This window comes from Coccinella septempunctata, chromosome X, assembly GCF_907165205.1.
Source record: "Coccinella septempunctata chromosome X, icCocSept1.1, whole genome shotgun sequence".
NCBI classification, from domain to species: domain Eukaryota; kingdom Metazoa; phylum Arthropoda; class Insecta; order Coleoptera; family Coccinellidae; genus Coccinella; species Coccinella septempunctata.
The window spans coordinates 8849065-8867228 of NC_058198.1; the positions used below are offsets into that span (position 1 = coordinate 8849065).

At 34.7% G+C, this 18164-nt stretch overlaps 2 protein-coding genes across 4 annotated transcripts; one reads left to right on the forward strand and one right to left on the reverse strand.

Annotated features, from left to right (window-relative positions):
* The first annotated feature begins 1047 nt into the window (after positions 1-1047).
* On the forward strand, positions 1048-9184 carry LOC123321509 (F-BAR domain only protein 2). The gene is made up of 13 exons (XM_044909156.1): positions 1048-1377; positions 1456-1547; positions 2098-2314; positions 2372-2825; positions 3413-3592; positions 4575-4676; positions 6719-6821; positions 6889-7412; positions 7473-7794; positions 7912-8067; positions 8121-8253; positions 8433-8635; positions 8747-9184. Exons 1-13 carry the CDS (start codon positions 1348-1350, stop codon positions 9063-9065), a joined length of 2835 nt encoding a protein of 944 aa, XP_044765091.1. The 5' UTR covers positions 1048-1347; the 3' UTR covers positions 9066-9184.
* A 2852-nt stretch (positions 9185-12036) lies between these two features.
* On the reverse strand, positions 12037-17839 carry LOC123321899 (17-beta-hydroxysteroid dehydrogenase 13-like). Of its 3 annotated transcripts, none has more exons than XM_044909686.1 (6): positions 17676-17839; positions 14124-14280; positions 13854-14008; positions 13197-13374; positions 12382-12752; positions 12037-12189 (listed from the first exon to the last, which is right to left on the reverse strand). In XM_044909686.1, exons 1-6 carry the CDS (start codon positions 17735-17737, stop codon positions 12102-12104), a joined length of 1011 nt encoding a protein of 336 aa, XP_044765621.1. In that variant the 5' UTR covers positions 17738-17839; the 3' UTR covers positions 12037-12101. The 3 variants fall into 3 exon arrangements, with proteins under 3 accessions (XP_044765621.1, XP_044765622.1, XP_044765620.1); XM_044909687.1 differs by lacking the exon at positions 17676-17839 and adding an exon at positions 15350-15491; XM_044909685.1 differs by lacking the exon at positions 17676-17839 and adding an exon at positions 14492-14903.
* Positions 17840-18164: the final 325 nt, after the last annotated feature.

The window sequence follows — 18164 nt, forward strand, 5'->3', positions numbered from 1 at the left end:
TATTGATTTATATTTTCTTCATATAATTTTGGAGGAAAGTTTTACAGTCTTCTTCTGAAAACAACTTTGAAATAAACACTGAAGGGAAAAATGCTCCTATGACTTTAGGCATTTTATGAAACGAGATTATATATTGAAGATTTTCTATTTTTTGTAGGAAATTATTGTAGATTATCATCTTTTCTAAAATTCCTTTCACGACAAATTTATAAATTTGGATATCTATTCAAGTTTCATGAGTTAAAGTTCGAACATGCCACAATATTTTCTGCGTCTACTCGAAATTTAATATTTCTGAAAATATCTGCGTCTGAACGAATAACGAGCGTTTAAAAGAAGAAGTCAGAAGTAACTCTATTAACTGATGAATAATTTTCTATCAAAGCATTCCAGATAATAAAATTGCTTTGAAACCTAAGTGATTCGTTATGTTTCCAACATAGTCTCGACAGCCCTTTTTCAACGCTTGTTATATATTATTTTCCAGATATTTTTCTCGAGTAAACTAATGTCAATAGATTTTCATATTTTAGTCGCATTAAATTAACATAAACATTATTCATTTAGTCGAATACTCAATAACTTGTTCTTGTTACAATTGAGAAATATGCTGTTGACTTTATTGAATGCTCTACTATAAAGAATCTTATGTATAGATAGATTTGTTCACTTTCAAACTAATTGTGCAGTAAAATATATTAAAACTGTTCGAGTTTTTATGTCTTACTCTCTGTTTGCTCCTATATTTGAAACTTTTAAAAGCGATTTTGATTCAAATTTTCCGAGTCACAATTCAAAAATAAGGCGGGAAAAATTCAAACTGATATCATAGAAGAAAATGATAATTTGTGTTCTCAACAGCAGAAAATGAAACGATAGTTGCTGTAGTTGTTCTACTATTTCTACTATTTCAATAATTATATGAGATTGAATCACCAAATGTGAAAATTAGATATTTTCCCCCGTTTCAATTCCAACGCGATGAAATGAAGGTAGCCTCCAAATAATTAGCGAGTGAAGTTAGCTCCTATGACAAATAATTTGGAAATCAACCGCTTGCGCTTATCCGCCCCCTATATGTTGAGTTGAATGCAATAAAAAGAATCGTTCAATTAATAAAAAAGTTAAGGACGTTATAAGTTTGTTGTATGTTATTATCAGTTCGTTTTCTAAAACTATTGAGTATTGAAAATTGCCTTAATTTATTCGTTGAACATTAGAGTTCAATTTGGGACGTTGCTGTCACAATTTACAATAACATGGGTACACAAAACTTGTTTACCTTAGTGTAATCCTAGATCTGCCCTTTTTTTAATAAGTTGAATTTATACTATTTCAATATCCAAAATGACTGTAAACTTCAATGACTATTTCTGGGTAAGTCCTTCATCCCATTATTTCCTAAATAAATTTTCCTTGTCAGAAGGAAAAATTCATATAATTTTCGAATTTTAGGGAGAGAAAAACAACGGTTTCGACGTTTTGTACCATAACATGAAATATGGTTTTCAAGCAAGTAAAGAGTTTTCCGAATTTCTCAGAGAGAGGTAAGTCAGATTCCTTTCATGTTTATGACTCTAGACATATCCTATTTAACTGCCAATTCATAAATTAAACTCATTATGTATAGTTTAAACTATCATTAAATGCTATGAAGTTGGTTGAACTGTTGTTATGGCTTTTTTCATTGTCTACGAATGTAATTTCGCTTGGGATATATGCAATAAATGCAAGTTATTGAACCATACTTACACAATTAATCATTCCAATTGTGATCGTCACATTGACCCGATATACAAATCTTGATTGTACAAAAGTTCTGCTAGGAATCACGTACATTGAAGTGCATTTCTGTTTTATCATATATGTACACGGTATGAAGATTAAATAATATATTGAAATTGGCCTACCAATGCAACACTTTTCACTGGATATTTGGTTGAATGTTCGTTTAAATTCATACTGATGTTGAATGTTCTTATACAAATTTAATGAAATATCGAATATCGAGATTCAGGGATGCCATAACATTGAGTAGTAAGAATTGATGTTTTGTAACAAATCTTTGAAAGCCATTTGAAGCCAGACATTTTATAGATCCAATATTGAAGAAAATAATTCCAAGTTGTTGGCAAAGTTAGCAAAACAAGCAGGAAGTTGTTGTGCTCATGGTACATTCGCTCCAATATGGCAAGTACTGAAAAATTCTGCGGAAAAACTGTCATCTCTCCACATGCAAATGGTGCAGAAAGTTTCTGATTTAGTGAAAGAAGTTTCTAAATATGCTGACGACTTGCAGAAAAAACATAAAACGGTAATGAGTTGAAGGTTTCTCTAATTAACTGTGATGAGTTAACAGTATTCGCTATAGGTTAAGGAAGAGGAAGAAGGTACACTAAGGAAAGCTCAGGCAATGCAAGCCATCACACTCGCAGTACAAAAATCGAAGGAAAGTTTGAATCAGAGAGGACTGGAACTGGAGAAGCTGCGTAAAGAAAACGCATCACCCAAAGAAATTGAGAAAGCAGAACAAAAATTAAAAAAAACTCAGGAAGATCATAAGAATTACATAGAGAAATATACTGCAACTAAGGAGGAATTCGAGAAAAAAATGTGTGTCACTTGTAAGAATTTTCAGGAATTAGAGGTTGCGCATCTAGTTCACATGAAGGAGTTCTTGAATTCGTATGTGGAAGTTATCGATTGGAACCACGAGGAAATGGGAAAAGTTCATGCTGAGTTCAGGCAGCAGTGTGTCGAATTGACTGTAGATCAACTGTTAGAACAGTTTGTGAGGGATAAATCCACAGGCTTGGAAAGGCCAGGTGAGATTCCTGTTGTAGCAGTCATTTTTCACATTTTACATTTGATAATTATAGAGGGAAAATTTCAAATTGTCAGTTGAAGTGTCAAAAATATCTTTTTCTTTACCAGTCTTACAATGGATTTAGGACTGACAAAAATGAAATTGTGTACCCTCTAACAATAAAATTATTCAATCACCTCTTAGCAAAATTGATGTTTCGGCTAAGTAAATAATTTCAAAAATTAACACTTTCGACACACTTTTTTTCAGTTATCACTTATGCAGTTGATCAAATTGATGCTGATAGTTCAACCTCAGCTGTTCTATTGTTCTATTCCATCATGGCTATAATAATTAAAAAATCTTTCTTCTTGGTCTATCAAGATTTGTCCGGCATGAGAATTCCATCAGGTTGCTTAAGAAAATCATTTGTATAAAACAGTTTTCACTGTTGGTTACCAATGTTCAATTATTTTCATTTCCCATATTGAAAAAACAACCCTTGAACGAATCCAGGTAGCTGAAATAGAAACCAATGGATCAAGAAAATTGAAATATGCTTAGATCCACAAAAACATTCAAATAACAGTCCATGGTATATTTCAGGGCTTTTAAATCTTGAAGAATCAGTTTTGCCAGTGACTTCGCCAACGCAGGAAGTAGATAACACCAAAACAAGAACGAAGCGTGAAGGTAATGGTAATAATGACCAAGGTGTTCCAAGTAATGTGAAACCATCCCGTCGAACAACCTCCCTTCTTAATCTCTTCATGTCCAATTCTCAGGGTACGTCGCAAGTTTATGTTGCACCAGGTGCTTGGGTTAATCCCGGTAAAAGGCATGCCTAATAATCAACGGTTTAAAAATTTGATGATCATGAGCTGAATACCTATATATACCAAGTGGAATTAGAAAGAGGAAATAGTTGCAATATTTCACAATCAAAATTGATCGGCCATGCTTTATGCACTCATCAGCATGTCCAGGCATACTTCTAATTGAAATATTCCAACTATTACTTGGTATTTCAATGTCATTTGGTATATTATCATGAATGTTGGGGAGAATTGACATTTTTTGGTCACTCAAAACTTGTTTGTTGCTTGCAGCTGGTAAGGCCTAGCAAAGTTCAATGACAGCTCAATCACAAGCCCACCCACAAGCTTCAATGCGTCTTGCTAAAGAAAATTTTCGGAAAAAAAAGTATGTGTGTGTGTAATTTATTGTAGACACGCTACAGGTCGCAATTTTAAAAGTATCTAGCTGAATATCAACAGGACTAAGCAGACTCTCAGTGTTAAGAAGCCTATTGATTTTGGTAGAAAACAGTTTTTGAGTTATTCGCATTTTTCAAGAAAAATTGTTTAGGGCACGCTACAGTTCGCAATTTTGAATCTGTCGATGTCAGATCTTGTATGTTGGTGCTCATCTGAAGCGTGACACAGCCCATTGATTTTATTCAGAATTTTTATAAGTTTTTATTAATTTATCGTGTCTCTTTTTAGAAATTTTCTGAGCGTCAGGTATGGAGATTTTTCGAACGAATTTAGTTAGGTTAGGAATCGTGTGTGCCAAAAACATAATTATTTGAGAATCGAATTTAGTGTTTTTCCTATATTTTCACAGCAAAAGAGTGAAATTGCGTTTGTCTTGTCGAAGCATATGTAACGTTTGGCTTGGTTACCCAGACCATCGCAACTGGTGCAACATTTTTTTAGGTACTTCAATCATCATCAAAGCACTTAAACCGAAATGGGGCCATTTACAGGTTCACGCGAGAGCCGAGCAGGGGCATGCAGTGCGCCTTCAAGCCCTACAACACCCGAGGGAGACCAACAGTTGACGCGTCATCTTCATAGAGGATCTAAATGTAAATTAATTCACTTTCGATTAATGTGATGTGAAGAAATTCTGTTTCCCTTCATTCAGGATGAAGAACCATGCGTACTCTTTAACGCTCCTTTTATGCACCTCTGTCCTTTGTAGTTCTCTTCATTTCATGATTATTTTCCATTGAGGCAGTCTTCGTAGAACTTCTTACAAAAGTTTGGTTTTTTTGTGTGTAAATTTCGAATCGTTGATAAACAATATTGATCAGCCTATAAGCCAGCCTAGACCTAGTTGCATCCTTATTTATAATGTTGTCTATTGTAGTATCCTTCAAGATTTTTATATAGGGCTAGGTACAGGGCGTTTTCACAGCTCTTTTTTGTGGCAGAAGGTAGAACTAATCAGAATGAATCATTTCTCCCAAAATCGCTTTTACTACCATCCTTAATGTTGAATTCCATTGAATTTTAAGTTGAATGAGACAAATAGCTATTATTACTACCGAATTTTTACTGTGGTGACAACTTTGAAAAAAAGTTTTGTCAAGGTAAGTTTTGGTGAAACGCTTTATTTTGATGAGTTCCACCTTCTATTCAATAAACAGACTCGCCTTTAAGAATACCCTGTATAGCGATCAAAGCCTTCTAGGTTCGGTGATTACAAAAATCTTTTTCTTTATTTGAAAAAACTCAACTACCCTCACAAATACGCAATTCATGAAAAGTTGCACCTTGACTTGTTTGAGCGTTTTTCTGAAAAACAGTAAATACCGAAGATATTAATTTTGTGCATTAGTTTTTACTCTGTTTAACGATTTTCAGTCATTTCTCGTGAAATTTGATTGGAATGGCTGTTACAGCCATTGTTCTTTCAATATTTGTGTTGAAATGATTAGTAATCCACAGAATTGCCTAATCCTTCTTGTACCTTTTCCCACTCACTAACCCCTCTCAAATATATACAAGATCCACTGTTTCTATTTCGTTAATTGAACAATTACTACATGATTTTTTTCTCGGCTATGTATAATAACGTTTTGCGCAATAGGATGCATAAAAGGAGCTTTAATATGCATGACACCTTGAACTCTGGCTCGAGCTGAATACCCAATAGTTTGCAGACATTAAGTCGATTTTCCGAAACTTGCAGACAATCACGTACCCCTGCACGCTGTCTTCACTATACTATCTCTTCCATCAAAACTATGCTTTAGTTGCTTTTGTATATATACACTTCATTTTTCCTCATAATATTTTCATCGCCGTATGTGCAAGTTTTATTGATCAAAGTTTAAATTCTTAATCAAAGTTCAAATATAGAATTTCTATTAAATTAAAAGCGATTTCGTTAAGGCATATCAGCCATACCTGGGATATGGAGTCACGTGACAATGGACCAATAAAAACTGTTCCGATTGGTCCCTTGTCATGTGACATTATATCCCTGATATGCATTAACGAAATCGCCTCTTATTTCATGGAAATTCTTTTCTTGAACGTGGTTAAAGAATGTTCAATGAAGCCAAGCAGTATCATCAGTTTGTATTCTTTGACGAAACGGTGCATACGGCCATAAATGATGAAGAATTCATTAGTTGTCAGTGGTATATACACCGCGAATTCTTCATTATTTAAATGTATCACATACGAAAAACTCATCTAATTCTGTTTTTTATTCCAGTGTTTCATGTTTACAGAGTTTATTAACTGTCAATTGAGTGATGACTAGACTCCTGTTTATGCTTTGGTTGAAAATTTCTAGTTTTAGATATCCGAGTTGTAACAATTAATTAGAAGACCAGATTTGGTGCTTAGTAAGAGGTTGCTGGTGGTTTTTTTGAATTTTATTGTATTGAACAATCTCGAGATACTATTTCCAACAGCTACGAAGATAACATTTCTTATTGGTTCATAATAACATTTGAGAATACTCATATTCCTATGGAATCAGAAGAAAATTTCTAATCCAAATTGTAGGAATTCTAAATTTTCTGTGAACTGCAAATTTGATATAACAAAAGAAAATGATGAATTCATTGGTCAGTTGTGATGTATTACATTTTAATATGCTAATAATTTTTAGGGTTTCTGAGGAGCAGAAGGGACAAAGCTAAACAGAAGAAGTCAAAAAAGAAATCTAAAGATGGAACCGATAACCAAAGTAACAAAGACGAAAAGTCAGATATGTAAGCATTCTCCGAATAATTCCCATTCTAATGAATGGAATAATTTCCATTGCACGGATTGTTTCAGGGAAGAGAAGGATGAGGCCAGTCCTCCTGTAACGACAACCAGTGAACCAAGCGCACCTGAGCTTGACGAAGAGGGTTATGTGATCAGACCGAACCCGAGTCATAACTGGAATAGTGAAAAGGGTAGTTTCTATTCATCGTCAGATTCCGATTCAGATGACGAAAGAGAGCGTAAGATACACGTCGAAATTAAACCATTGAATCATAATGGTGCAGCCCCTATGTCGGCATCTGTTGATGAATTGAGAGCCACCGTTGAAAATTTGTACCTTTCCCCTGTTGGTAGTTCGTTCGGTAGGAGGGGTTCGAATCTGGAAAATCAAGATCTGATGATAAAGAGGTCACAGTCGGTTTCTCAGCAAATAGGAAAGCCTAGTAGCGACCTATTAGGATTAAATTTCGTTCAGAGTCCCACTGCTTCCAATGCTTCCACTCCAGTTAGTTCTCATCCCTATGCTCCGTTGCAGAGCCCTTCACAGTTGGCCTTAAACTCGCCTACTTTATCTGTCTCGTCGAAATACGCAGGTTAGTCATTTCCAGATTCATCAGTTATTTCAACATATTCAATTGACATCCCATTTCTAGATTTAGGTGATTTATTCAGTGAAGATAACGAAGCTGGAAGTTCGAATAAGACTAATCGACAAACGTCTACTCCTACCTCAGGCTATATGTCAATTCCACGGCCGCCTTCACGTCGTTCTGATCCTTCCAAAAATTTGGTGTCTCAGAATACCATAAGTAGAACTGATAGCATAAATAGCTTAGAATTTCGAACGGCCTGCGTTCCAGTTGGTGCTTCTAGAGGACCGTCACCTCTTACTATTGGTATGGCCGATACCATACCGTTGGCTGTTGCTTTTCACGAAATGGTTCATTCGTATTTCAGAGGTGCTGATGAGACAAGGTAATCATTTATAAACCATTATGATTAATTTTCTTCGATTGTATTATTCTTTCTAAGCGAATTATAGGAATTAATCCTTGTGGTTCATATGAGGTTTTATCGTTTTTCTTTTTGCAGATGTCAAGTCAAAATGTCTGGTGAAATGATGTTGTCGTTTCCTGCAGGAATAGTTACTATATTAGCACATAATCCAAATCCTGCTAAGTTAATGTTTCACGTTAAGAATACTCAGAAATTAATAAACATATTGCCTAATAAACAATTAGTTTCTACGTGAGTATTGTGAACTGTATGTCGATCATGTCCTTCATTGAACTCTGTTCCAGTGAAAGTGGACAATCTTCATCTGATCAGATAGTTATAGAATTCAACATGAGTGCCCTTAGCACCCTTTTGAAAAAGCAGTCAGAGCAGAACCCTAGCGCATCTTACTTCAATGTAGATATTCTGAAGTATCAGGTAGGTTTTCCGTTGAACAGTTTACCAAATAGTATGAAACTAGTGAAAAATTTCAATTTAATGACCCCAAAAAAAATCTGGTTTCTTTTCCTAGTTTTTATTTATGAAGAAAAAGTTTAAAATTATAAGTTGATTATTCGAATTCAACTTTTTTTGCAAGGTGTTCTTTCGAATTTCAGATCAAGCCCAATTCAGGAGCAACTTCGTGTCCTTTCCAATTGGTGGCTTATTGGAAGTGTACAAATGCCCACACAGATTTAAAGGTTGATTACAAATATAATTCGCATGCCATGGCCTCACCAAGCCCATTACTGAATGTAACTGTGGCTGTCCCAATCGAGAGTGGATTGAAGAGTTTTCAGTCAAAACCAACTGCACAGTGGTAAAATACCTTTTATTCAACCCAAACTCAATTTCAGGGTTTGCTTTTGCACTGTGAAAGATTGTGTGAAAGAATAATTAATTGTATTTCACAAAAATGTCTATGTTTCAGGTCCCCAGATAGGAATAGGCTCGTCTGGAGATTCACTGAACTTTCCCAGCATTCTGAAAATCATGGTGTTGGATCCATATTAGCCCGAGTTGATCTGGACGGTGGACCTGCAGCTCCTTCGACAATTTCAGCTGCATTCAACTGTGAAGGTACCACCCTATCCGGAATAGATTTTCAATTAATAGGTTCTGGATACAGGCTTTCTCTAGTCAAACGTAGATTTGTTTCTGGCAAGTACATATGCGATGGAGATTCTAAGTTCAGTTCAGGCACTGCTACACCATCTACTGTATCTTCTTCAGGGGATCCAAACTGCTAGCATTCCCAACATATCATATGTGCAATATTTTATTATTTGTATGTATTTATGACTAATGTTACATAGCATATATAGTTTATGAAACTATTTTATAACCAAGTAAAATTTTGTAAAGCTAATGGCTCTATTGATTTATCCTAACTCACTCTAGCCATTTCCGGTTCTCATACTTCACCCTGTTAATTCAATAATTGCTTGGCAATTTACTAGATTTCAAGTGATTATTTTCACGACCGTATTCTGAGGTAAAACGCTGATCTAACGTTGAAATCTCCTACCATTTCTTTGAGTTTGGAGAAATAAAAATTCCAATATAGAAATGATATGTAGATTGGCGCGCCATCTACGATCTAACAATGAAAATTCTATGGCAGCCGTGCAGATTCCTTTTCAATTTTGCTACCCATCTAATTTAGTTCAATAAACACCTGATAGGTGGCGCCACCCGTCTACATAATACTCACCGTCCGACTTCTCCAGCCTTTAAGTATAACACTTTTCGATGTGATTTCCAAATGGGCCCCGTGCGCGGCCACGGACGGATCTTGGAGCGGTGGTAAGTTGTTAGCGGTAAGTCCTCGAAGATGGCTACTCCGTAGCTGTCTTGGGGCACGCAGTCTTCGACTTCTTGGTCGAACTCTCACTCTGTGGCTTTGAACATAGGAGTGGGATAGTCGACTTCTACGCTTACGATGCGCACGATTGCTGACAGAAAAATTAATGAAAATAATTCTCCGCCATATTTGTTTTAATGCGTCACGTGGGCGGTTTAGTTTGGTCAATCCTCGAACGGCCCCCGTATATTCTGAACGAAATTATTTTTTTGCTTGCCCCCGTATAAATTTGGAAAAAATACTTTTTGGACGACCCCCGTATAAATTACGGTCGAAATACTTTTTTGGTTGCCCCCGTATATTCCGTCCCGATTTCGACCGGCTCCGAGAGAGCGACGGCAGCGCCACATTTTCAGTTCATTTTGACCACAATTTGCGGCAAAGTGCTGAACTAACGGCTAAATCGCCTACTAATTCTGACCCCACAGGATTTCGCTGGCATGGGCATATATATGCATGGGAATTTTATGAAGGAAGTTTTTACTCTGATAAGTTTTTTTTGTGCTTTCACTTCACGGAATAACCATTACGAATAGTCTCAAATCAAATTATTTCCTCGTTTTTTCTAGAAATTTCCCAGTTCTTCGGGATTCAGTGGGATTTCATGAAGGAATTTTTTTTTCTCCGATAGTTTTTTTTTACTCACCCCCCAGTGAAGTTGTTTTCAAATATGGTGAAATCTAATTTTTTCCATACTTCTTTCTCCGGGATTCAGTAGCCCATGGAATTTTAAAGAAAATTTACCCGGATGATATTGTTCCCTTCACGTGGGGTTTTTCAAATAGAGCTGAAATATATTCTTTAAATATTTTTCTTGACCCCTTTCATTTCACGTGGGGGGTTGAATCAAATTATTACCTCAATTTTTCCTTTTTTTCAATGTCCTCACCCTTAAACTGTGCATGCATAAATTGAAAGAATATATTCAGTTCCTATTTAAAGCCCCCACGGAAGGGAAGGGTAAAAATTTCCTCAATAAAATAGCCCTAATCCTACTGAAGGATTGTGATGTGGGAGTAAAAAAAAACTATCGGAGTAAAAAAAATTCCTTCATAAAATTGCCTATGAAATCCCACTGAATCCCGAAGAACTGGGAAATTTCTGGAAAAAACGAGGAAATATTTTGATTTGAGACTATTCGGAATACCCCACGTGAAGTGAAAGCAAAAAAAAAATTTTCAGAGTAAAAATTTCCTTCATAAAATTCCCATGCATATGCCCATGAAATGCCAGCGAAATCCTGTGGGGTCAGAATTAGTAGGCGATTTTGCCGTTAGTTCAGCGTTTTGCCGCAAAATTCGGTCAAAATGAACTGAAAATGTGGCGCTGCCGTCGCTCTCTCGGAGCCGGTCGAAATCGGGACGGAATATACGGGGGCAACCAAAAAAGTATTTCGACCGTAATTTATACGGGGGTCGTCCAAAAAGTATTTTTCCAAATTTATACGGGGGCAAGCAAAAATATTTTTGTTCAGAATATACGGGGGCCGTTCGAAAAGTAATCCAACCGAATCGACCACGTGACGTAATGACGTTAGGACAAATATGGCGGCAACTTTATTTATTCAATCTGTCATTAATTGACATGCGCGTCGTAAGCGCAGAAGCCGACTATTCCACTTCAAAGGTCAAGTTACTAGGTATACTTAACCTCGAAGGGGAAGACTGCGTGCCCCAAGGCAGCTACGGAGTAGCTGTCTTCGAGGACTTACCGCTATCAACTTACCACCGCTCCAAGATCCGTCCATGGCCGCGCACGGGGCCCAATTGAAATTTTCACTGAAAAGTGTTATACTTAAAGGCTGGAGGAGTCGGACAGTGAGTATTATGTAGATGGGTGGCGCCATCTATCAGGTGTTTATTGAACTAAACTAGGTGGGTAGCGAAATTGAAAAGGAATCTGCACGGCTGCCATAGAATTTTCATTGTCAGATCCCAGATGGCGTGCCTATCTACATATCGCTGCTATACTGGAATTTTAATTTACGAACTATAAAATAGATCTACCCTACAGTATTTATCGAATTTAACCATGTGGTATTTTTTCGATTCTCCATTACCATTACCGAAATGATCAGCACACTACACTGTAATTTTAATATGTAATAGCATTTATTATCCTGTTTCATCAAGCAAATATATTGGCTGTCATATAAATGGAATAGTGCGTTACTTAAGGATAGTTATTTAAAAGGAAACGAAGTATTCTTCAGAAAATAGATTTTATAACAAGTTTCAGTTATAGGATTAGTGAAATTGTGACACTTCGTTTTTATCTCTTCGGCTGGCACTGCAGACTGATTAGAAGCCAATTAACTGCGTTATTATTCTAGGCTGGAGTTTTTTTCATTCAATAGACTCATTTAATGAAAATTTATTAAAACAAATAAAACAATCAAATCCACTGAGTAACAATGTTTGCTTCAATCACTGGCATTTTTTTGAAGATCAGATTCTAATCCAGAGTCCAAAAAATCCACGAATCTGAATACTGCTTTCTGGGGCAAAAGTCTGAAAAAAATCACGAAATCATGAGTTATTACCTAGATCATATCATACAGAAATACGAGAAAAAACTTATTCTTAAATTAAAGTTCAAATTAACATTAAATCGTGTTTTTATAGTTCGTCAAACTCTAATTTTTTATGCTTGATTCTAAATAGGACTAACAACCTCAGTAGTACGAATGTGGTGGAACAAACCTTAAGATACTTTGGAGCGTTAGAAGATAACTTGGTACAGAGAGTTCATTCACGTTCGTCCTCTGAGCCATCATGATCTCATAAGCCACCCTTTCAGGCTTCAGCATCTTCATAAGTGTGTTGAACTTTACCCTGGGATGCTTACAAAGGCCTGTATCCACCATAAATGGATAAATGGTGGTGAAATTGATTTGGTTGCTGCGATTGAGTCTCAGTTCCTCATGTAAACTTTCCATTAATCCACGAACGGCGAATTTCGACGCGCAGTACGGAACTAAATTGGGGAATCCAGCCAAACCAGCTACGGAAGACAATACAACAATATGGCCACGATTATTCCGCAGCATAGTGGGTAGGAATGCTTCCATAAGCTGAAAAATATTTTGAAAGAAATGTTAATAGACTTATCAAAAGAGAATTGATACATTGTAAAAAAAAACTTCAAGCAAAGACACGTATCCAAAGTTATATGACATATTCCGAGTATATTACAGATCCATTGATTTTATGGTCGCAGATTTTCGAATAATTTAAACAAAAGGGTGTTTGTGGGATTGCCAGATAAACTATCTACTATGCTATGCTTTAGTAGACCAACAAATATTCTGAACAGCCATGGAGTGGTTTCAATATTCACAAAATTGAAAAATCTCAAAAGGGACGAAGATGAATTCTACTACCGAGCAGCAGGTCATGTTTTTTATTAATGGTACCACATATATTTCACCCACTGATAAATCTCGTCATGAAATATCGCCTAAAACTGCTCGCGCGATATTCGCTTATTATGAAATTTATAAATCCCATATACTCACCCAGAATAACTGGAATACATTTATATTCATTATCCTTCGAATTTCTTCCCTGGAGTGTTGCAGCAAAGGATGACAGGGCATGATACCAGCATTAGCGATGATGATTGTCACCTGACCAACTTCTTTTTCCACAAGCTTTGCTGTATTAACCACACTATCTGGGTCCGCTACGTCCACACTGAAAGTTTCATTGAACAATATTTGAAATAATTCAAAATAATTATATGTAAGATTCAAATTGTAATGATTCTTATTTGTGGGATATCAGCTTTAGTGGTTTATTTATCTCTTCATCAAGAGAACTACAATTGAATAATAACAAGTGAAGAAAAAGGAGGAGCAGCTAGCCACAAATAAGATTTATTATAATTTAACAGCTACGAATTACAAACAAATCATATAACGTTCAAATATATCTTCAAAAACTATTTAGGAGATGTTAAGTGAGATTTCTATTTTTCTACATTGCAAGACTTCGTTCACAAAAATGAACACCATAACATATGCAAATTTTCCACAAACAGAACTCGCGTATATTATTATAAAAACGCTATTCCAGAACCCAAAAAAATTGTTCTTTCGAGAAAATGGAAGAGAAAATTTGTGATTAAAATACAGAAACCTATATACAGACAATTAGGTATAACTAATACTTACACATATCCAAAGGCCTTCTTGGGGTATACCTCGTTTAGTTGTTGAATTGTACAATCGTTATTTTCTTTGTTTATATCCCATCCTACAATAGTTGCGCCTTCTGCAGCGTACTTTAAAGCCAATTCCCTGCCGATGCCATGCCCAGTACCTGTTATCTGAAAGAATTAAAGAACTTTGTTGACCAATGCAATCTGAAAATTCTTATTGGGCTGAGAATTGAATTGATAGTTTGAGAAAATTGGATTCGATGTCAAAAATTATTTTACTCACCAAAACAATATCATTTTTGACTGATCTTGGCTGTGTCCTATTGAAGAGTTGATAAATTTTTTCACCAGTACAATATAGTATGTAAAAAATCCAAAGTAGAGTGAAGAGAATGACTTCTAAGATTTGAAACACCTTGTTGGCCAAATTTGACGCATCTCTGAAATCAAACAGAATCGAAAAATTGAGAACGTTAAACAACCAAATTCCTCGATAATAATTGTGACTAAACAAAGAAAAATAGCACCCGAACAAAAATAAAACAAAAAACAAAAAATTAATACTTTTTAAAGCGAAACGAAACCTTAGACAAAAGAAAGTCTTTTAATTGTCTAAAAATCAAACCAACTTTTTTGTATTGCCGTTTTTACCTTAATGCCTGAATTCTTCTTTTTATGAACGATTGCAGTCCACTTGAAAATTTGACAAACATTTCGAAGTTTACCATAAACATCGCTGAGACTAGCTGAACGAATACTGTGAGTATGTGTGAAAAATACACATTTTAAATAAATCTAATAAGTAATTTGGTAATAATCACAATGATCATTTGAAAACCATTTCCAGATTTCTCACGTCAACGAATCCATTAGTACGAGAAAGCCATTCGTTAATTTTATGAATCAAATGAAGAAACTTACTTCAATGCATACGTGACAAAGATAAACCGAAATTAGTTTTGAGTATATTTTAGAAGAATAACTCATTGTTTAGAAACATACCCTGTTTGTCCCTTTTCTCAATGAATTACAGTGCTTACAGTCTCTAACTAGGAATGAATTCAGTTAATCAAGGACAGTTTTTTTGTTGTAAATATGCTCGGACAGGTTGATTAATATCTTGAAATATTGAACATTGAAAGGAAATATCCTAACGACTTTGTGAATTATTATAAAATTTGTGTCTATTTAAAATTTTAATTTAATAACATGTAGTTATTATGAAGTTAAGGTATCTTCCAATCATTGAACTCAACACAGATAAGTATACGTTTTTCACAAAATGAGTTTCTGAAATCAAGACACATGTTCAGCTATTTTGTGAAAATCGTATAATCTGTTTTAAGTTCAATTAAGGATTTTCATCAAGTATCGGCCACATCAATTCAATATTCCAATCATTTCTTTTATAATTTTTGAAATCATATTTGCTTTGCTTAAATGGACTCGATTGGAAAGAATACTATAAACAAAAAAAAAACAACATGGAGAACCTTAAATTCACGTTACCTGTTGGACATGATGTCTTAGTTGTAATTACAGATTGTGTTTCAAGTAAAATAGTGGCACTTCATTTATCACACCTTCAGCCTTCAAGGTTGAGAAATTCAAGACAATTTCATGTTTTTTCAGCCATGTGAAAAATATAATGAGGTCGGAAAGTGTGGACAACCTTTGAGTTTTTCGTTCATTAATAACAACAATATAAAATCTCGGATTACAAATGCACTCTGATTTAATTGATTCAACCTCAATAAATAATTCTAAATAATTGTTTATCGGGATTCAATGAAATTTTCCGGTAAAAAAGGAACCGGTCGTTTTAGATTTCCAGAAGGAAGTAGAAATAGTTGAAACGACTTCTCGATACATTCCAAAGTGTATAAAATAATCGTTAAAAAAATTACTCTTGCTCTGCTTTAATATACTTCATCCGTAACTAATTTTTTCGTCATTTTCTAATTTTCCAACCTCGAACAGAGTCGATTATAGCTTTCAATTTTGTAGCAGGATTTATGGGACATAATAAGCTCCAATAAATCCTTGAAACTTTCATAATTCTCATAAGAAATTTGCAATATAATATTTTATTTCTCTTATCTCGTTTTCGAACTCAAATGTGGCTGAAAAAGCTACGAGTGTATGCAAGAATAAGAAATGTCCATGGCAATTATTGAGAAAACTGTCCAAGTATTCTTCAGTAGAATTTTCTCAAAGAGAAATTAGAAATAAGAAAAAATTAATAAAAATGGTATTTATATAATTGAAGATTGTTGGAATACAAATAATGATTATGCTAATTATCTGCATTTTTCTGTAGAGAATTGAATACGAGAAACCGCAATGTATAAATGAATTATTAGAATCAAGCATTTCATTATCTCAACTAAGGAATGCAAAAACATTAAGGATGTTTGTTCTAAATATGCTTGGACTGGTCGATGAGTATTTTAAATTGGGGTCTTTTTTATGTGTAACTTGATGTACCCCTTAAGACTAGTTCTGAAAAAATTACACCATTGAAAAAATTATGGATGATATCATATCTCAAATTTGGGAAAAGCTGTGTATCATTTTCTTACATCAAAAAGAGCGCAATTTAAAATACTGATCGAGCTGTCCGAGCATATTTACAACAAGAAAACTGTCTTGGCTTTACTCAATTCATTTCAAGTTGCATAGGGGACTCGCACTATGCATCATAAAACAGAGGCCAAGGACCGACAAAACAAGTACTAAGTGTCAGCAATTATTTTTTTCCTTTTTTAATTAGCTCTAAAATGTGGCTTCGCCTGCCTATAATTGAACAGCGATAATTTTCATTTTTTTATTTGGAGATTTCCATCTCAAGGGAAAATCTGAGCAGAACGTATTTAAGCGAAAATTCCAGAAATCCTCCAAGAATATTTTCAACTTTTCATTGGGAAAATATATCAAATCACATAATATAAACTGATCCTAAGATAAAAAGAATAATATCCCAACGGGCTTTCCCTCTCCAATTATTTCTGATTTGACCATATTGAAATTTTCTGTGCAACTGTAATAATGTTCCTCAATCTATGGAAGGAATTGCATAAATAGAACAAAAAATGAAAGATAGATAACAGAAGAGAAGGTCAAGAAGCGATGATAAATGTTTCTTAACCAATTTGAATAAATTACATAAGTTAAATATTCGAATAACTCCTCTGAAGGAGAATAACACAAGACGTAGAAGGGCCACAGACTTATTTCATTTTGAATAAACTAAGATACAATAAAAGCCGGGAAAGATCCTAGAGATCGTAACATCTACTCGGAATTTAATTATCAACATAAATAAATGAGCGCTCTATATTCTTAATCAAAGTGTTCACGTTCTTTCAAAAGAATCTTATAGTAGAGAGATCACCGAGTTCGAAACATTTTTGGTGAATTATTTCCAGCAATGAACCTTTGGAATCAAGAACGAAAAGAAAATTATAACCCCCTCTGATATATCATCAGGAGTTTACGTTTTAAGATTTCCAGAGTAAACTTATCATGGGTTCTCTCTCCCAATATGTGAAAAAATACAAATACTATAAAAGGCAACATTATTTTGACGCATAAATATTTCTATTAAAAATTCTAATAAGCTTTGTGTTTCCAATATTGGAAGAGAAAGCCCAGAATAAGTTTAAGAAAGAATGCAAGCACCTAACAGAATATCCTTCAATTGATATTAGATCAGCATCATTTATCGATGTTAAAATTCTAGGAAATAATACAAAACAACTATTGCGCACATATTTAATTGATTCAATCGAAGTTTCTAATTATACTTAAGTAGGTACCTGCAAATTTTACTCACCCAGGAGAGGATTTACTGGTGTATCCAGTTAAAACAGCATCTGATTTTCTCAAACCAGCCATATTCAAACATTCACCCTGTTCATTGATTAACCACTATCTAGGCACAAGAGCGGATCAGCTCAACTATTAGTTCTCGATATCAGTATGTAAACATCACTATTATTTAAGGAGGAGCAATCGCTACTTTTTATTTATTTTCAATATAACAGGAATGCAGGCATGTATTAACGTCGGTGGAACAAAGGTTGAGTTTTTATAAAGTAATTTTCTCAAACCTTGTTCTAAACTTAGACTTTTTACTAAATAATTATTACTTAATTTTTCGAAGAGCTGCAAATTTCAAAGATAATTACATCCTTACATATACGGGTTCAGCCCAAACTAACTAATAGATTGCGTCTTTTAGCAGAAGACTTTTCAGAAAATAGTCAAAATTTTCTATTTTTTAAGAATTCCTGACTAGCTCAGTGTCGAGTACTGAAGACAG